Source organism: Microcebus murinus, chromosome 2 (assembly GCF_040939455.1).
Source record: "Microcebus murinus isolate Inina chromosome 2, M.murinus_Inina_mat1.0, whole genome shotgun sequence".
Taxonomy (NCBI): Eukaryota; Metazoa; Chordata; class Mammalia; order Primates; family Cheirogaleidae; genus Microcebus; species Microcebus murinus.
Genome location: NC_134105.1, coordinates 89,912,318 through 89,928,479, shown reverse-complemented (window position 1 = coordinate 89,928,479; position 16,162 = coordinate 89,912,318). Strand labels below are relative to the sequence as shown.

Sequence of the window (16,162 nt, the reverse complement as noted above, 5' to 3'; positions counted from 1 at the left end):
TGGCACTGCCACCTTCTGAGGTTCAATCTAGTCACTGCCACTTATCAGATATATATGTCCTTACACTATGCCCCAGTTAGCTCATCTGAAGACTGGGCAAATTATAACTTATTTCACAAGCTGTGAGGATTAAATATATGCATGAAAAAGTGTTACTTAAAGGTTAGGATAAAAATGATTTTTCTATAAGATAAAGATTGGAAGAGAAGTGGGAGAATGGAGGAAAACAGTTCATCCTAAAATTAAGGTGTCTGAATCCAGAAACAGCCTTAGACCTGCACAAGAGAGGTCCTTGCTGTGGGCACCATGCTTTAGAAAAAAAGAGTTGGCAAATTTTTCTGTAATGGGCCGGATAGTAATATCACAGGCTTTGCAAACCATACTTGTTTCTATTGCAACTTTTCAACACTTCCATTGTAAATAGAAAGCAGCCACAAACAAAATGTCAACAAACTGAGCATGGCTATGTTCCAATAAGATTTTATTTACAAAAACAGGCAGTGGGCTGGGTTTGACCCATAGGCCGTAGTTTGCTGACCCCTGCTTTGGAAGGTTTCACTCTGGCCAGTTGCACCCCTCCTCATGAAGTAAGGAGACTGCAGGGCTGGGGGCACACCCAGCTAGAGCTCAAATCCATCCTCTTCTAAACCATGATCCAGATATATGAGATTTCCATCCAAATAGCCACAGAGCCTATGCCCACTTTCAGGGCCTGCACAGGACTTTTTTCTGGGTCTGTCGTCATTCAAGGTGGACCACAAATGCTGCTGTGCACATGCTCAGCCCAGAGGCTGTGTGTGTGTGTGTGAATGTGTGTGTTGGGGGTGAGGGTAGGATGTAGATGAAGCTTTAATGCAAAGCCTGAGATGTCCACGAGTATGACCACGAGGCCCCTACTCTGCAAGACAGAGCTGAAGGTGGGAAGAAAAGAGGATTGTCTGTGGGCTGGGAGCTGAGGGCATGTGCTGCTACATTTTGGTGTGGAATTCCAAGGAGTCTGAGAATTCTGAATTCTCCGACTCTGATCTAGGTTGTTGTGAAGTCATATTTGGAGCATAAGTCATATTTCCACTGTATCTTAGCTCTTTTTGATATATAAACATATGTCATTCGGGTCTCCATTTGTACCCTGTCCCTGGACCCCACAAATAGTAGGAGAAGAAAGACAGCCTGATACCACAGGCTCAATGACTGTACAAATGAGGACACACTTGCTGGAGCAAAATGAGAGTTGTTTTTTATTGTGCTTCAGGGCAATATGTCAACAGTTGCGGGAAAACAAAGCCAAGCCCAATGCAAAGTCTCAGAGAAAGTCCGAGAAGGCTTGGAAAAGAGCGATCTGAAGGCCAGCCTGGCACAAGAGTCCCATGCAAGGATTCCCGGAGACGGAGCAGGCCCCAGGCAGCAAGGTCACCTTGCCTGTTCCATGGTAAGTTAAGCCTGGAAACAAAAGGAAGAGTATTTTAAAGCCCAATTCAGTAAACTGAGGCCTGATTCAAGCTACTAAGCATGGATGCTCAGAGCTGAAGGGTTGCTACCCAATCATCGGGCCAGGCATTTTCAAACAGTTCTCGGCTCTTCTCCAGGATAGCACAGCCAGTCCTCTTCAGTTGTCTGTCTTCAGTGAGCCCCAGTCCCCTTCTCCTCCATCCCCTGTTCTAGAATCTATGGGCTGCAGCATGGCTGATTGGTCAACAACAGCCTTCACCTGCACATGAGGATTTACATTGTACCTAGGGACCTTGGGGTCCAGGTATGGAGCAGCAGCAAGGCTACTGGCCTTTAAGATAATAGGGAAGCCGGGCGAGGTGGCTCACGCCTATAATCCTAGCACTCTGAGAGACCGAGGCGGGCGGATTACTTGATGTCAGGAGTTCAAAACCAGCCTGAGCAAGAGCGAGACCCCCGTCTCTACTATAAATAGAAAGAAATTAATTGGCCAACTAATATATATAGAAAAAATTAGCCAGGCATGGTGGCGCATGCCTGTAGTCCCAGCTACTCGGGAGGCTGAGGCAGGAGGATTGCTTGAGCCCAGGAGTTTGAGGTTGCTGTGAGCTAGGCTGACGCCATGGCACTCACTCTAGCCTGGGCAACAAAGCAAGACTCTGTCTCAAATAAATAAATATATAAAAAGATAATAGGGAGGCTTGAGCAAGAGCATATCTATAATGACCTTGGGATCTCCCAAATGTCTAGACTAAGTAAGATTGACTGTAGGTAACTTAACAAGAGAGCATTAGGTAATCACTGAGATTGGATTTCTCATTAGTCTAGTGGCTTGAGGACATAGAATCAGATTTATTGCGATTCAGAAAATTAAACAGGCTGATGTTTATACAACCAAGAATTGTGTTGGAATTAGTATTTATTCCCACTATACATGTAAAGAAAGCCCTTAGCTCATACTGTGTTCAATAAATGGTAGCCAAAATTTATTAATATTAATACTATTTTGAAAGTCTGTGGGTAGCCTACCAAAAGGGCAGAATCAGCCAAGAAAACATGACAGAAGATCCAAAGGAGCATGAGAAAGGATCAGTTCAAATATGTAAAGGTGATCTCCCCAGTCTCCTGTGCCCTGCTGTGCCCAGGTCTCTGCCCACTCCCAGCCCCAGCCTTGGACTCTGATACCTTCACAGGGAGCCAAGGTTTCTCTTGACAGCTTGGACAAGCGGGTAGGGACCCTGGCTGCAGGATTTGCCAGTGAAGTCATCCATGTCAAGGGACCAGATCATGGCCCCTCCCAGGTTTAAATTCTTTAGGAACTGAGCCTGTGGGAGACACGGAGGTACACACAGGGATTAGAAGAGGACCTTACATGCCGATGACCAAGTCAAGTTCAGGTGAAGGTTTGACCTTAGACTACAGCAGCAGACGTACTGGTTTTATGGAGACTCCCTGAAGGAAAAGGTTGCTCAGGGATAGAGAGGGCCACTTGCCATTAGCTACTTCTCATTCTAGCTCATGGAGTCATCACATTTGAAATCCAGCATTCATGGAGGCTATAAAAATACTCCAGGATAAGGGAAGAAACTAGGAAACCCTTAGCAAGAGAAGTGGCCTGGGTTGTAAATTATACCTATGCCTCCTTCCTGTACTCATCCTCAAGGGCATGCAGATGTCTTGCCAAGGTCTAAGAACTGGTAGGCTCAGAAATCTGGTACCACCTAGATAGCTAATCCATGATGAGAACTGAAGCGTTTGTCCTGAGATTGTCCTTCAATGGACAAGGTGGATAACCTATATAGGCACCAATGTCTCCTTTATTCCCTCTCTCTTCTTCTCGGTCCTCCCTTCCCTCCACTCCTCACTTCACTTATTCTCAATTCTTTCTTGCATCTTTTCCACCTCTCCTGCCTGTGCCACAGGTGCTCACAGGTGTGGTTTAGAGTCACTACTAGACTTGGGTTACAGAGGCCACTGGATCCCATCGTAGAGTCAGAGACCCAGGAGCTTCTCTCTTTCAACATAGAGTATTTTACCACATAACCCCCATTCCCTACCCGAAGAAGTATCCCCGTGTCCTGGAGCCTCTTGCCTACCTACCTTGGCCTCCACACTCTCCACGTCATCATAGCCCACCCACTGGTTCCCCTTGACTGCATAGGGAACCTCCTGGTCCTGGAGCCTCGTGATCTTGGCTTGTTGCAGGAACTGGCAGATCTGGTGGGGGAAAGAGGAGCAAAAGGGTCAGTGATGGGCTCTTCTTGAAACCTAATGAGTAGACAGGACTGGTGAGCCACTAGGGGTTTGGGGGAAATATCAGAACCCTTATCCCAAGGATCAGACAATGAGAGAAATGACCCAGTACATTGTGCAGAGTGGGTGGCCCAAGGTGAATAACCAGAAACTGCTCGTGCTAAGGCTTCCTCAGGAGGAGCCGCCAGCAGCTAGAAGTCAGAAAAGACTTGAGTTCCAGATCTTGTGCCAGTACTGGCCAATAAAGCTTCTCATTTCTTCATTTGCAAAATGGAAATAACTATAATAATGCTTCCCTCATCCCTATCTTACAGTGTTATTGTTAGAATAAAATAATATATGTTAAAAGTTATTTTGAAAACAGGAAGGTGCTCTACAAACATGAAATATGACCATCACCATCTTTCCCCAGCTAGTAGCTCATCCCCACTTCGGTCCCATTACTCCCCCTCTGTGCCTCCCATTCCCAATGTGTCCTGCCCTGGGATGCCCCCTTCTATAATCAGCTGCTTTCTCTTTCTGTTAGCATAAGTAAGAGTTGTTAAAAGGACAAATCTTCAGTGAAAAAATGCATTTCAACACCACACAGAAAATTCATTTTGTATTATTTACTGTTTTTGGATGATCTACACTCATGCTTACTTCAAAGGAGCCAGAAAATAAAAGTTGAACATTCAAGCAAATATCAACTTGTGAAAGTTATAATGACCTAGGGAGACGAACAAACTGAACAGTCAAGTTAAACTTTCCATGAGATGGGAAAGTGCATACCCAGTGGTTCGTGTTAAAATCCTACCAGCAGGTTCTGAGCAACGATCTCTCTTGTCCCTTACTACTGACCTAGAACTACCCAAAGATGGGTCAGCTTCTCTCCCTGCTCCAGTATGTCAGGCACTCTGAGATTCAATGAGGACTCTCCTAGTGACCTGTATACCTTTCTTCTTGCTAACTGAATTGATGGTGTGTCAATCATTTCTGTGTGTGAGGGGAGGGGAAAGTTGAGCATTACACTGATCAGATACCTCGGTGGGCACCAAGTCACCCAGAATGAGCTCAGGGCATGCCCACACCCACCGTGAGAGGTCAGGCTATGACTCCACGTGGGAGACTGGGATATAGGATGATATTATTTTCTTGACCTGATCAAATGCCTATTCATCCTTCAGAGCCCAGCACAAATATTTCCTTTTCCCTGGATTCTTCCGCAGTCACCCATCTCTGATCCCGTGTCCCTCTATACCACTCATTGGTCACTTGATCACACCTTGTTTTCCAATACTTCTGCGATTTTATTAAATGTTATAGTTGTCTTGTTTTTAAACTCTCATCTAACTAGTTATACATCCTTTCTACATTGACAATAAGCCCTTTGAGACAAGGATGGAAAATCACTTATTTCTAGCTCTCATAGTACCTACCATTTGAAATATGGGAGTGTCCCAAGAGCTTCTATTGGTTGAGCTATTGTCAGGTTTCTAGTTTCCCCTACGCTTTGAAAAAAATTCCCTAGATTAAGGGGCAGACAGAAATGATGGTTTAATCAGCTGAACAACTTTAATTGTTAGCCCTGTGATCTATGTAACTTCTGGGCAGAATATGACACATTTGACCATTCCCTTTTTTTTGAAACTCCTACTTCTCTAAGCTCTTTGGCACAGAATTGTACAGGCTCCTTCCACCCCTCTGTCATTCCTTATCAGTTTCCTTAATGAGCTCCTGTTCCTCTGCACACCCCTCAGGTGCAGGAGGTCCTTGGTTTTGTCTTGGGCCCTATTCACCTCTCACCATACACTTTGCCTTCAAATACCATCTTTATGCTGAAATTTTCAAATTTACCTCTCTAATGTAGACTGGCCTCCTGTGATCCAAACCCATACATTCAATGTCTTGCTTGTTATCTGTATGTCCCAAAGGCTCCTCATACTCAGAAAGTCCAAAACTGATCTCATGAGCAGGACCAGTGCCCACTGTGCTCCCCCTCCTGTCTTCCCTATCTCAGTAAGTGGCATTGCCATCCTACTTAGTTGCTCAGGTCAAGAAGCTGGGGCACTTTCCCTTTTTCAATCTCCCATTCCCTCCACTACCATCCCCATTCCTGGCTAGCTCCATCTCCTCTTCAGAGTTCACCTATCTCACTCCCTCCAGGAAGTGTTCTCTGACCCGCGCCCTGGTTAGGAGTTCCAGTAGTACTCTGTGCTTCCACCTTCACAGCACAGAACATGCTCTACTATGGTCAAATTGACGCTGAAACCCCGACCCAGACATGGCAGGCAGCTGAGGGCACAGGGAAGTTCCAGGTACCTCATAATAGGCCAGGAAGCCTGGAGATTTGGTCAGGGGGCCAGCAGCTCCAGGACCAGAGGCAGGGGCCCTCACAGCAGATTCTGCAGAGGCCAGTGTGAAGGAGCGTCCATACATGGGGATGCCCATGACCACCTTCTCTGGGGGCATTCCTTTATGTATCCAGTACTCCACAGCGTACTCCTAGAAAGGGAAGACAGACTAAGCCCCAGGGAATGGAGAAGGAAAGGTGTCTGGCCTTTTTAGCCTTCATCCCAAACTGCAGAGAGGTGACTTGATTTCTTTTCTGCATCTGAGTGTGGACAGTCCTACCGGGACCCAAGTGTTTGTTCTATGCACTTAGTGCTCTTCAGCAATAAGAGACTCATTCAGCTTTTTCTAAGTTGTGAAAGAAACTGGACAATGGATCATAAAAGAAATCAGGCAAGAGATCTAGAGAACATGAAATCAAAGTTGTCACCTTTCTTTCTCCTTTAAGTCAATTGCTTATGGAATTTGTCTATGCTATGGCTGATTGTGCTTACTGATGAAGGTGGCTGTCAGAATCCTAGTCTGCAAGGCCTCAAAATGGCCTTGGACCCAGGGGGACAGGTTGGGAGGTAAGAGGCTAGCTTTGACCTTCCTGCCTTCCAGAACAAAACAGGGGGTTAGAGGAGATGAGGCTATGTCTCCTCATCCTTACAGAAATTCTACAGTGAGAAGGCATGAGGGTGGCTGAATAGCTCAGCCATGTGGAGTCCTAGAAAACCCCAAACTAGAAAATAGCTTTGAGCTAACCAGTTCTGTAACTTCAAATGTGAAGGCTTGGAAACAAGCAACCCAGATAATACTGTTTTCTCCCAAAATATTAGGAATACATATCTGTATACATATACCAGAACAATATCAACAACATGTTTTTTCTTGGACTTTCCATTTCCCACCACCTTTCAGGAACTTCACATCATATGACCTTGAACAGTCGTGGACTCTACCGAGCTTGTTTCATCTTTCATGAAGTGGGAATGATGCTTCCTGCCCAGCCAACCTCATGGGTTGTTTTGAAGATCAATTTAAATAGGGAATATGGATGGACACAAGACAGTACAAGTTCTAAACACCTGTGTGGGTGCCAGCAAATGTATGGAAGATGGACAATTCAGAAGACTTGGATGGGGGACACCCTGGTCCAGAGACAGAGCTTAAGGACGTCAACTACCAGGTCTTCTGATGTTTTCCAGGTGACATTTTATTGATGCCTGGTCAAAGCATTTCACCTGTACTCGCTAGCGCCTGGGGTTACTCAAGTCCCTCTTGGGCACGTAGCTCCTGCTTAGTGCAAGAGAGAAGTAACTCTAGTGGGACTGGACTCTCCCAGCCCCTCCCCAGCCAGTGCCCTGTGGGTCCCCTGCACCACTCACCACATTGTAGTAAGAGCTTGGGCTTCTGTCCAACTGCCCCTTTCTCAGAGGACTGTTGTGGCCAGTGACAAGGGGCTTTTCCCAAGACCCATGGAAGTCAAAGGACAGGAGGTTGATGAAATCCAGTTCTCTAAAATGCCAAAATCAAAGGAAGAGATTCTATGATAAACAGTGGTAGAAACAACTGTCAGTAATTGTTTTGAGCTTTGAATACTGTTAAGAGGATTAAACATCCGTGAAGAAGTTGTTCCTGGCTGAATGATGCAGGGATATGACAATAGCCTTTCCTCTCTCCCACCACACTTCGTCACACAAACATACTGACACGTATCATTTGCATGGACCAGGTTGGAGGCAGAGGGATGGAGGAGGTGCTCTTAGTACTCACTGTGCCAGTTGCTTGACCTGGTAGCTTTTATCAATCCTTTGCCTCCCTGCAGATACGCCTGCAGTCAAGAGAAGCCTTTCTTTGGTGGATTTTACCACGTCCTTCTGAAAGGCTTCTGCTAACTCCTATGAAAAACAAGGAAACAAGGTGTCAGATTCCCCTTCCCAGAGTACAGTGCTAAGCTTTTTGTCTGAAATCTATGAAGTTTCTAGAACCACATTAGATGGTAGAGATCAACCCTTTCCTCCCCATTCCACATGGGCATGTTTCATGCCTGTATCTGCTCAGGAAGCGTCCACACTAGGCAGGAGGACCCCAGCCTCACTGTACTCGGGAAAGAACTATCTGGGTTTCCTTCTGATAGATTTTCTGATCGATCTGATCTATGAGACAATCTCAGGGCTCAGGAAATTCTATGGCCCCATACTCTTTTGTATGACTGTTGCTTTATTCTGGTGGTGTTCACTGTGTAAGGGGACTCCATTGCTTGATGTTGTTCCTGCCCTATGTTAGGAACAGGGGCTGTTCCCCCATCAGTGGGGGCTTCTGAAGGGCAGGGCCTGTGTCTTCCAAGCAGACTCAATCCCTTCCTTTTCTGTTCTGGTGCAGTCATGCATTCTGCCTGGTACAGACACTGGGTATACCGTGGCGTCTGGCTTACATGGATCAGTGCAGTGTAATGGGTGTTGTCTTTCTGATCTGGGTAGATCCAGCTTATATCCAGGCCATCAAAGTTATGGTTCCTCAGAAACAGGAGTACAGAATTAATAAATTCCAAACGTGATGTCGAAGAATCAACCATAGGGTGGAACCTAGGGAGAAGCAATTTAAAAGTGTTTGTTGGAAAGAACAAGCAATACCCATAACACATTTTTCACAGAAATCTTGAAGTAATCCTCCCTAATATTCACTCACTGCCTATTAATATCCCAACCTCTGCCCCTTTTGAAACAGATGGGAAGAAGGATCGTTGGGCCAGAAAATTGATCAGGTCAGGTAAAAGAAGATTGGGGTCTCTGCAGTCTTCCCCCAGTGCAATGCAGCCGCCTTTGACATGGACTCTTGCCTTGACCAAACTTTAGACAGGCTTTCCTGAGCCCTCTTCTCAATTAGACCTCGACCTTGGGCTTCTGGGTGCATCTTTGCAAAGTCTAGTTTTCATAAGAATCCAGCCATCAGTTTAGCAAGAATCCCCAACCCTTGATAACTGATCACCCTCAGTATCTTACAAAATTTCTCATTCCCCTTCACCCAGGTGATATCTGATCACTCTGGCCAGCCTTTAGCAAGAATCCTGTTGAGTCAGCTTAACAAGAACCCCCCTTGCCATAATGTTTCCCCTTAGTAACTTTCCATCCCCCCACTCCCCAACCTGCTTTACTGGCTGTATGTCCCCACTTGCCTTTGCTATATTCAGAATTGAACCCAGTACTATACTGAGGTGTCTTTTCCCCTACTGAAATAGTTTCTGAATAAAATATGCTTTTACTGATTTCAGTATTGTTCAGCTTTGGATTTCTTTAACACTTTACAACCTTGGGAAATAGTTTGCAATGTGGTGGCTTAGTGAATCCTAAGAGATCTGGGTTTATGGCTGGGCGCAGTGGCTCACGCCTATAATCCTAGCACTCTGGGAGGCCGAGGCAGGCAGATTGCTCAAGGTCAGGTGTTCGAAACCAGCCTGAGCAAGAGCGAGACCCTGGCTCTACTATAAATAGAAAGAAATTAATTGGCCAACTAATACATATAGAAAAAATTAGCTGGGCATGGTGGCGCATGCCTGTAGTCCTCGCTACTCAGGAGGCTGAGGCAGAAGGATTGCTTGAGCCCAGGAGTTTGAGGTTGCTATGAGCAGCTCCTGGGGCTTTCACCTGAACTAGAATTCTTAAGCCATGAAGTTGATTCTCAGCTGCTTATATGGAGGGCACCAATTGCATTTAAAATTTGAAGCTGTAGATCAGATATTGGTATTTTCCTGGGGATATATCCTTTGAGTTGTGTCACTTCCTACCTCTCACAACACCTCCCCCCCCCACATACTTAGAGTCTTGAATTAATTTTGTTTCAGTCAGTATTAACACATTAACTACCACATGAGTTATAAACTATTTTTCAAGTTTTCATGTTACTTTTTACATTACTAATTTTCAAGCTTTTATACTACTTTTTTATTGATGCATATTTTAGAATCATTTTGAAGTTTTTATTCTATTATCGTAATAAAACACTGTGGCCCCAGGCAAAATTTCTTTCTTTCTTTCTTTCTTTCTTTCTTTCTTTCTTTCTTTCTTTCTTTCTTTCTTTCTTTCTTTCTTTCTTTCTTTCTTTCTCTCTTTCTCTCTCTCTCTCTCTCTCTCTCTCTCTCTCTCTCTCTCTCTCTCTCTCTTTCTTTCTTTCTTTCTTCTTTCTTTCTCTTTTGTTTTTGTAGCAGTCAATGTGTTAAATTGAGATTTTGGTTTCTGTATGTATGTCAGCTACACAGTGTAGCAGGTAGCAAGAAACCAGCCCAGTATCAGAAAACCATGGTAGAAACAGAAAAATGGTAGAAACAGATCTCTAGCTTTTCTCTTGCATTTCAAAGTGCTTACAATAATGAGAGAACCATTGCACCTGAGCCTCTGGGCAGATGCCTCTGATTTTAGGAAATGTACTAATTTGCTCCTTAGAAGCAAGTCTGTGTGTCGAACATATTTCAGTATTCTACACAGCAGGGCACGAAGCCTGGCATACTAATAATAACAATAATAATGTAACAGTGATTATTGTAACCACTGAGCCCTTACTGCACCTCGGCTGTATGTGCTAAGCAGTTTGCACACATAATCTGTTCTTACAACCTCACTCTGAGGTAGATTCTATTACTATTCTCACTGTGTAGTTTTAAAAAAAACCCTCCAACTCGTTAAATGACTTTCCTGAAGTCACATAGCTTGTATATGTCTAAAGGGAAATCCAAACCAAATGTGTCTATCTCCAAAGCCCCACTTTTAACCTCTAAACTGGTACATGATAGGCACTCAATAAATTATTGAATTGAATGAATGAATGCATGCATGTAAGAATGACTGAATGAAGACATTCTTAATTGAATGAAAACCTAAGCAAGTGTTATGAAGGAGAGAGAATTTGAGAATTCGAAGCATAGTTGCCATGGAAACCCATTCATAATTGTTCATGATGAGCTTAACATAGAACAAAGTAAGTTAGGTAGCCTGATCTACTGCAGAAATCTGCATAGGTCCCTCGCACCTACTTCTTTCTATGACTACCCCAGCTGTAACTGAGTATTGACAAGCTGCAATGAGTAACTTGTACTATCAGACTTCCATGAAAACTGAAAGACTCTGCTGGCTGGGCTTAAGATCTCTGAACTTTTAAAAGCATTAGCACTTTAAACCACAAGAAATTCAAAATTAGATTAACCGTAAAGATTGAAAAATGTGTCTTTCATCCTTACATATTTGTATTTATTTAGCTCTTGATGTAAATAGAATATCATTTTAGTGTGAATAGAAAACACAATTTATAATGTATGCTTTGTATCAATAGCTATTTTGTTTCTAAGCAGAGCAGATGTGTCCTCTGCTGTTCTTGTTCTCAGGCCATCCGCCTGCACAGCCATGGCCCAGGGCATTGCAGTCCACTGACTGTTGCAGGCCAAGGCTGGGTTTTTAAGTAGAAATAACCCACACAACCCACCTCATGGTTCAAAGTCAGACCCTCAAGTGATTAAAACAATTGCACTTCTGAAACAAAATCATCTCCCTATAATCCATAAAGTGAAAAGTATTCATGTAAATAATGAGAGTTTACTGAATATTGCTCATGGCTCAGTTTCTTGCAGGCCTTAAGTGTCTGGGCTTGTGTTAAACTCCTAAAGGCTTCCTTCAAAGACATCAGAAAACCTAGTGCTGTGCTCCTACTTGTGACAAACTCAGATCAGTTTTGCTACCTGGCCAATGAAAGACCTCTCAATGTCTAGTTCAATATCTCTTTTCAGGAGGAGGAAAAGTGGCAATGATCAGAAATCACATAACAAAAAAATAGAGATGTGGTCTTACCCTTTGGAACCAAACAGGTACCCTCCAATGGACAAGAGAACTTTCAGTTTGGGATTCCTGGAGTAGAAGAATAAGCTGATTATTTCTTTTCTGGCTGCCAGGGAAACTTTTGCCTAATGGATAGAATTACTGATGTGAGGAATATGGACAAGCAGGGCCTGGCTGCTTAGAGGCTAAGTTCAGTGCAGGGATGAGGCACTGGTGAGAAGAACAGTTAGGATCAGAATTATACCCAAAAAAGTACGTATGATTGAACGACTGAATGAGACAGTAGGTCTTAGGCCCGGTTCAGACTAACTTCCCTCCCCAGTGCCCACCAGGGTGCTTCCACCCCTGTCCTACTTACTTGGCTTTGAGACTGCTGATGGTCTGGTAGAGCATCGCGCCATTCTTGTCTTTGATGACGATCTTGTTGTTACTGATGCTGGCAAATGAGTAGATGAGGTGAGAGCACAGGAAGGGGTCAATATTCTCAGGGGTGAACTTTCCTGGTTCCTGCCGGTCCTGGGACCAGCTCGTAAAGTAGCAAACCAGTTTGTAGGCGGATCCTGGAGTGAACAGAGCCCATGAGATCCTTCTGCTGTTGCCTTAGAGCCCCCAGAGCAAGTTTCTCCCCAAGACAGATACTGCATTCTTTGCTCATTCAGTCAGAGCCTCTGAGGGTCCTTTAGCCTGGGCTCTTAGTCCTGACTCTTGAGTACTCACACCTCAGTTAGGAAATCCATTGAGACACAAACACCATCAACACGTGGCACACCCACAGAGCACTGAGATTCAATGTGTGCGGATGGATGGATGACACAGGTCGGTAGAGAAACAGAAGATACAAGTGTTCTGTATGTGTATATATATATGCACACACACATGCACACACACATTGAAGTCTGGAATGAGAAAAACAGGCTCAAGAAGACAGAGTCAGAACAAAGGATGCACAAAGAGATGCACAGAACAAAAACTCAGGGTCATAACTATGTCAGTGGCAGAAACTGAGAGAGTAATCAAGAGCATATGCATGTAAGAGAGACAGAAACCCGAACATCAGAAATGCAAAGACCCAGCCCAGAGACACAGGCAGTAGAGACACATTGACTGCTTACCTCCTTGGAGAATCAGCAAGACTGCTAAACCTGTAACAAATGGGTGGAAAGAGAAATCTGTTGTGCCAAGCCTGGTTCCTCTGTTCCAGACGATGGCAGTGAGCTTGTGGGTGTTCCTATGTACAAGATGAAGCCACACTTCTTCCGGGCTGTCCACCCATAGCAGCTGTAGTCCCCTTACAGGCCTTGAGGTTCCCAGCCCTTGAGTGCCTTGGGGTCCCTATAGCCCTAGGCAAACATGGTTTCCAAACTGGGAATTCATCTTCTCATTCATTTATGCAACGGTTTTATTAAATCACCTGCTCTGTAACAAGCATTGTCCAAGGTACTTAGAAAACCAAAAGGAAGCTGATGACTTCCCTGTACACAGCGAGCTCAGGGTCTAGCCTGGAGTTGAATATAGGTAGGGTGACCATATAGTTTACTGTCCAATAAGACCCTTTGGAGAGTGAAGAGTATTATTAATAATTTCCCTGGGATAATATCCTGGACCAGACCTGTCCTGGGCAAATTGAAATGAAAGGTCACCCTATTTATAAGCAACTAACTCTTAAAACAAGGCAAGGTTGGGTGGAAAAGCACCATCTGGCTCTGGCAGCACTCTAAGCCTCCACTGAGGTCATTCCTAGCGTCTTCTCCACAGGACACTTCCCCTAGGAGGACTGGTGAGATTATTCCATCCTTAAGTCATCCTCCTAAAGGGAAGGAAAGACCATGAGTCCCAGAAATTTCATCCAGTGGACAAAACTCCTTGAACTGTGATCCCCCACCCTGGGAACATTGTCCTCACTAGAGCCCTTGGGAGCCTGGGAATGGAGAAAAGGGCAGTTACAAAGGAAAGAAAGCTTTGGATGATGCAGCTGTAGGCGCTGGTGCCTGGCCTGCAGAGCTCAGGGCTGGGAAGCAGGGCTCTGGTGTTCTCTCTGGCTGATTCGCATGTTTTTAGGCAGAAGGCAGGGGAGGCAGGAATCTGGTCCTCCACACACTCACTAAGTGGTCAGAGAAATTCTGGTTGCTACATGTACTGTCAGGTCAGCCTCCAAGCCTTTCTCCAAAGTGCTGGGTCTCCATGGCTACCCTCCTGGGGGCCCAGGGCTGAGAACTTCAACAGGCAACTTAAAAGGCTCTTGTCAATGGGCCTCTCCTGGCTCGAGAGTATAAGACAGATCGAAAGAGGTACAGACAGACACAACAAAATGGCCTCTTTCCTCCATCAGACGTCCCCCCTCGCCTCCTGGCAAACTTCCCTTGCTCACCCAACGCCCTGTTCAGTTCGTCTTTCCCACCCTCATCCAAATTCCCAGCTACCACAAAAGCCAGAGTTTGAGATCAGAACATTAGAGTTGAAAGGAGGAGTTTAGAAAACATTTAATCCAATACACTATTCTGCAGATGAGAAATGTGGGCTCCCCAAAAGTTCTAAAATGTACCCCAAGCATAGCCTACAAAAGATGTGACTCTCAATACATTGCTGGTACATCGAGAGACTAAGAAAGCCTGGTCTCTGTCCTGACTTGAGCTCTAGTTCTTTTTTTTTTTTTTTTTGAGACAGAGTCTCACTTTGTTGCCCAGGCTACGGTGAGTGCCGTGGCATCAGCCTAGCTCATAGCAACCTCAATCTCCTGGGCTTAAGCGATCCTCCTGCCTCAGCCTGCTGAGTAGCTGGGACTACAGGTATGTGCCACCATGACTGGCTAATTTTTTGTATATATATATATATATACATATATATATATATGGTTTTTTTTTAGCTGGTCAATTAATTTCTATTTTTAGTAGAGACAGGGTCTCGCTCTTGCTCAGGCTGGTTTCTAACTCCTGACCTTGAGCAATCCGCCCGCCTCGGCCTCCCAAGGTGCTAGGATTACAGGCGTGAGCCACAGCGCCCGGCCAGAGCTCCAGTTCTAACACGGGTAACAGACACCTCTGTGCAAGCCGAGAACGTCCCCACAATGCAAAGGACTCTGCAACTGCTGCTTTATTGCCCGTTCAGGAAAGAACAGATGGTTCCTCTAGGACAGTTGCATCAGCTTGATATTTTTTGACACTGAGGTGAATAGAGAGACTGAAACCTGCTAAGCAGGGTTGGGCCTGGTGTTAGTGCTTGGATGGGAGAGACTGAAGTCCCAGCAAAGGAGCCAGAGCACTCCTTCCACAGGTCTGCATTCCTCCTTCCCTCCTCACCAACTTACATGCTGAATTAGCCCCATACCCACCTGCCCAGAGAGACTTCTGGTCCATGATGGTTGCTCCCGTGTCCCTGGCCAGCTTTCCCCAGGGTGTGCATGCTCTGGGCCTTTTATGCCCTGAGGTTTCGACAGCCTGTCCCACAGGAAGGAAGCAAGAAGAAATCCAGGAGCTACCAGGGACTTCCCCTGGCAATTCTGCCTTGTGAAACTTCTTGGCAATGAAGCCCAGATTTGAGCAATGTCCACTCTTACCTGTCAGAAAACAGCTGCTATGGAGATGGCCAGGGAAGGATCCTTTTCATCTAGGCCCACCTTAAAGGGACCCAGTCCTCAAGAAGGGAAGGTGGTGATGCTTTGGCTCTGCCTCCTGCTATCAGCCTCCAGCCCCAGGTCCCCCATCCAGGACCTGTCTCCTTCTTGCCCTCACCTCTGTCTGTGCTCACACCACCTCTGGCCTGCTTGTTCTTGGCCATTTAACCAGACAGCACTTCCATCTCAGTGGATCCTACCAACAGCTACTCTTTACCGGGTACCTTTAGATGACACCTTCTCCCAGCCCTTTCCACTTCTCCTCCAGCTGGGACTAGCTGACTCCTTTGCTCTGGTGCATTCATTTCTTTTCACACCTTCACGCTGTATCGTCATGCATTGGTGTGTATGTCCGTGTGCCCAGCTGGACTATACAGTTCTCAGTACAAGAACTAAGTGAAAAATGAAAACAAAAACCTCAACAAATGTTTGCTGAGGATGCTCCATGAACTTGGTAGGATGGAATTGCACTCCAGACTCGAAGGCTCAGGCTCTCAAGGCATTGCACGTCTTGAGTGCTTGCCCCTGCCTGCTCCCCAGTCTCCCCTTATGGAACCGGCTCCTCTGTGGCCCTGTCTGTCTCCCGGTTCTCTTACAACACGTTAGCCCCGCCAGCCTTCTCTCAGGCTGTGAGCCTCTGGTGTGCCGATTCCCACATACCAGACGTGAGCCTCGTGGGAAATAAAAATGGCCTGGATCCATCTTGAATCCC

At 45.4% G+C, this 16,162-nt stretch overlaps 1 protein-coding gene across 1 annotated transcript; it reads right to left on the bottom strand.

Annotated features, from left to right (window-relative positions):
* Positions 1-1,224: 1,224 nt before the first annotated feature.
* On the bottom strand, positions 1,225-15,786 carry CHI3L2 (chitinase 3 like 2). The gene is made up of 11 exons (XM_076010392.1): positions 15,668-15,786; positions 12,953-13,137; positions 12,199-12,400; positions 11,853-11,909; positions 8,453-8,603; positions 7,792-7,916; positions 7,404-7,533; positions 6,004-6,186; positions 3,550-3,666; positions 2,635-2,774; positions 1,225-1,440 (listed from the first exon to the last, which is right to left on the bottom strand). Exons 1-10 carry the CDS (start codon positions 15,784-15,786, stop codon positions 2,637-2,639), a joined length of 1,407 nt encoding a protein of 468 aa, XP_075866507.1. The 3' UTR covers positions 1,225-1,440; positions 2,635-2,636.
* Between the last annotated feature and the right edge of the window lie 376 nt (positions 15,787-16,162).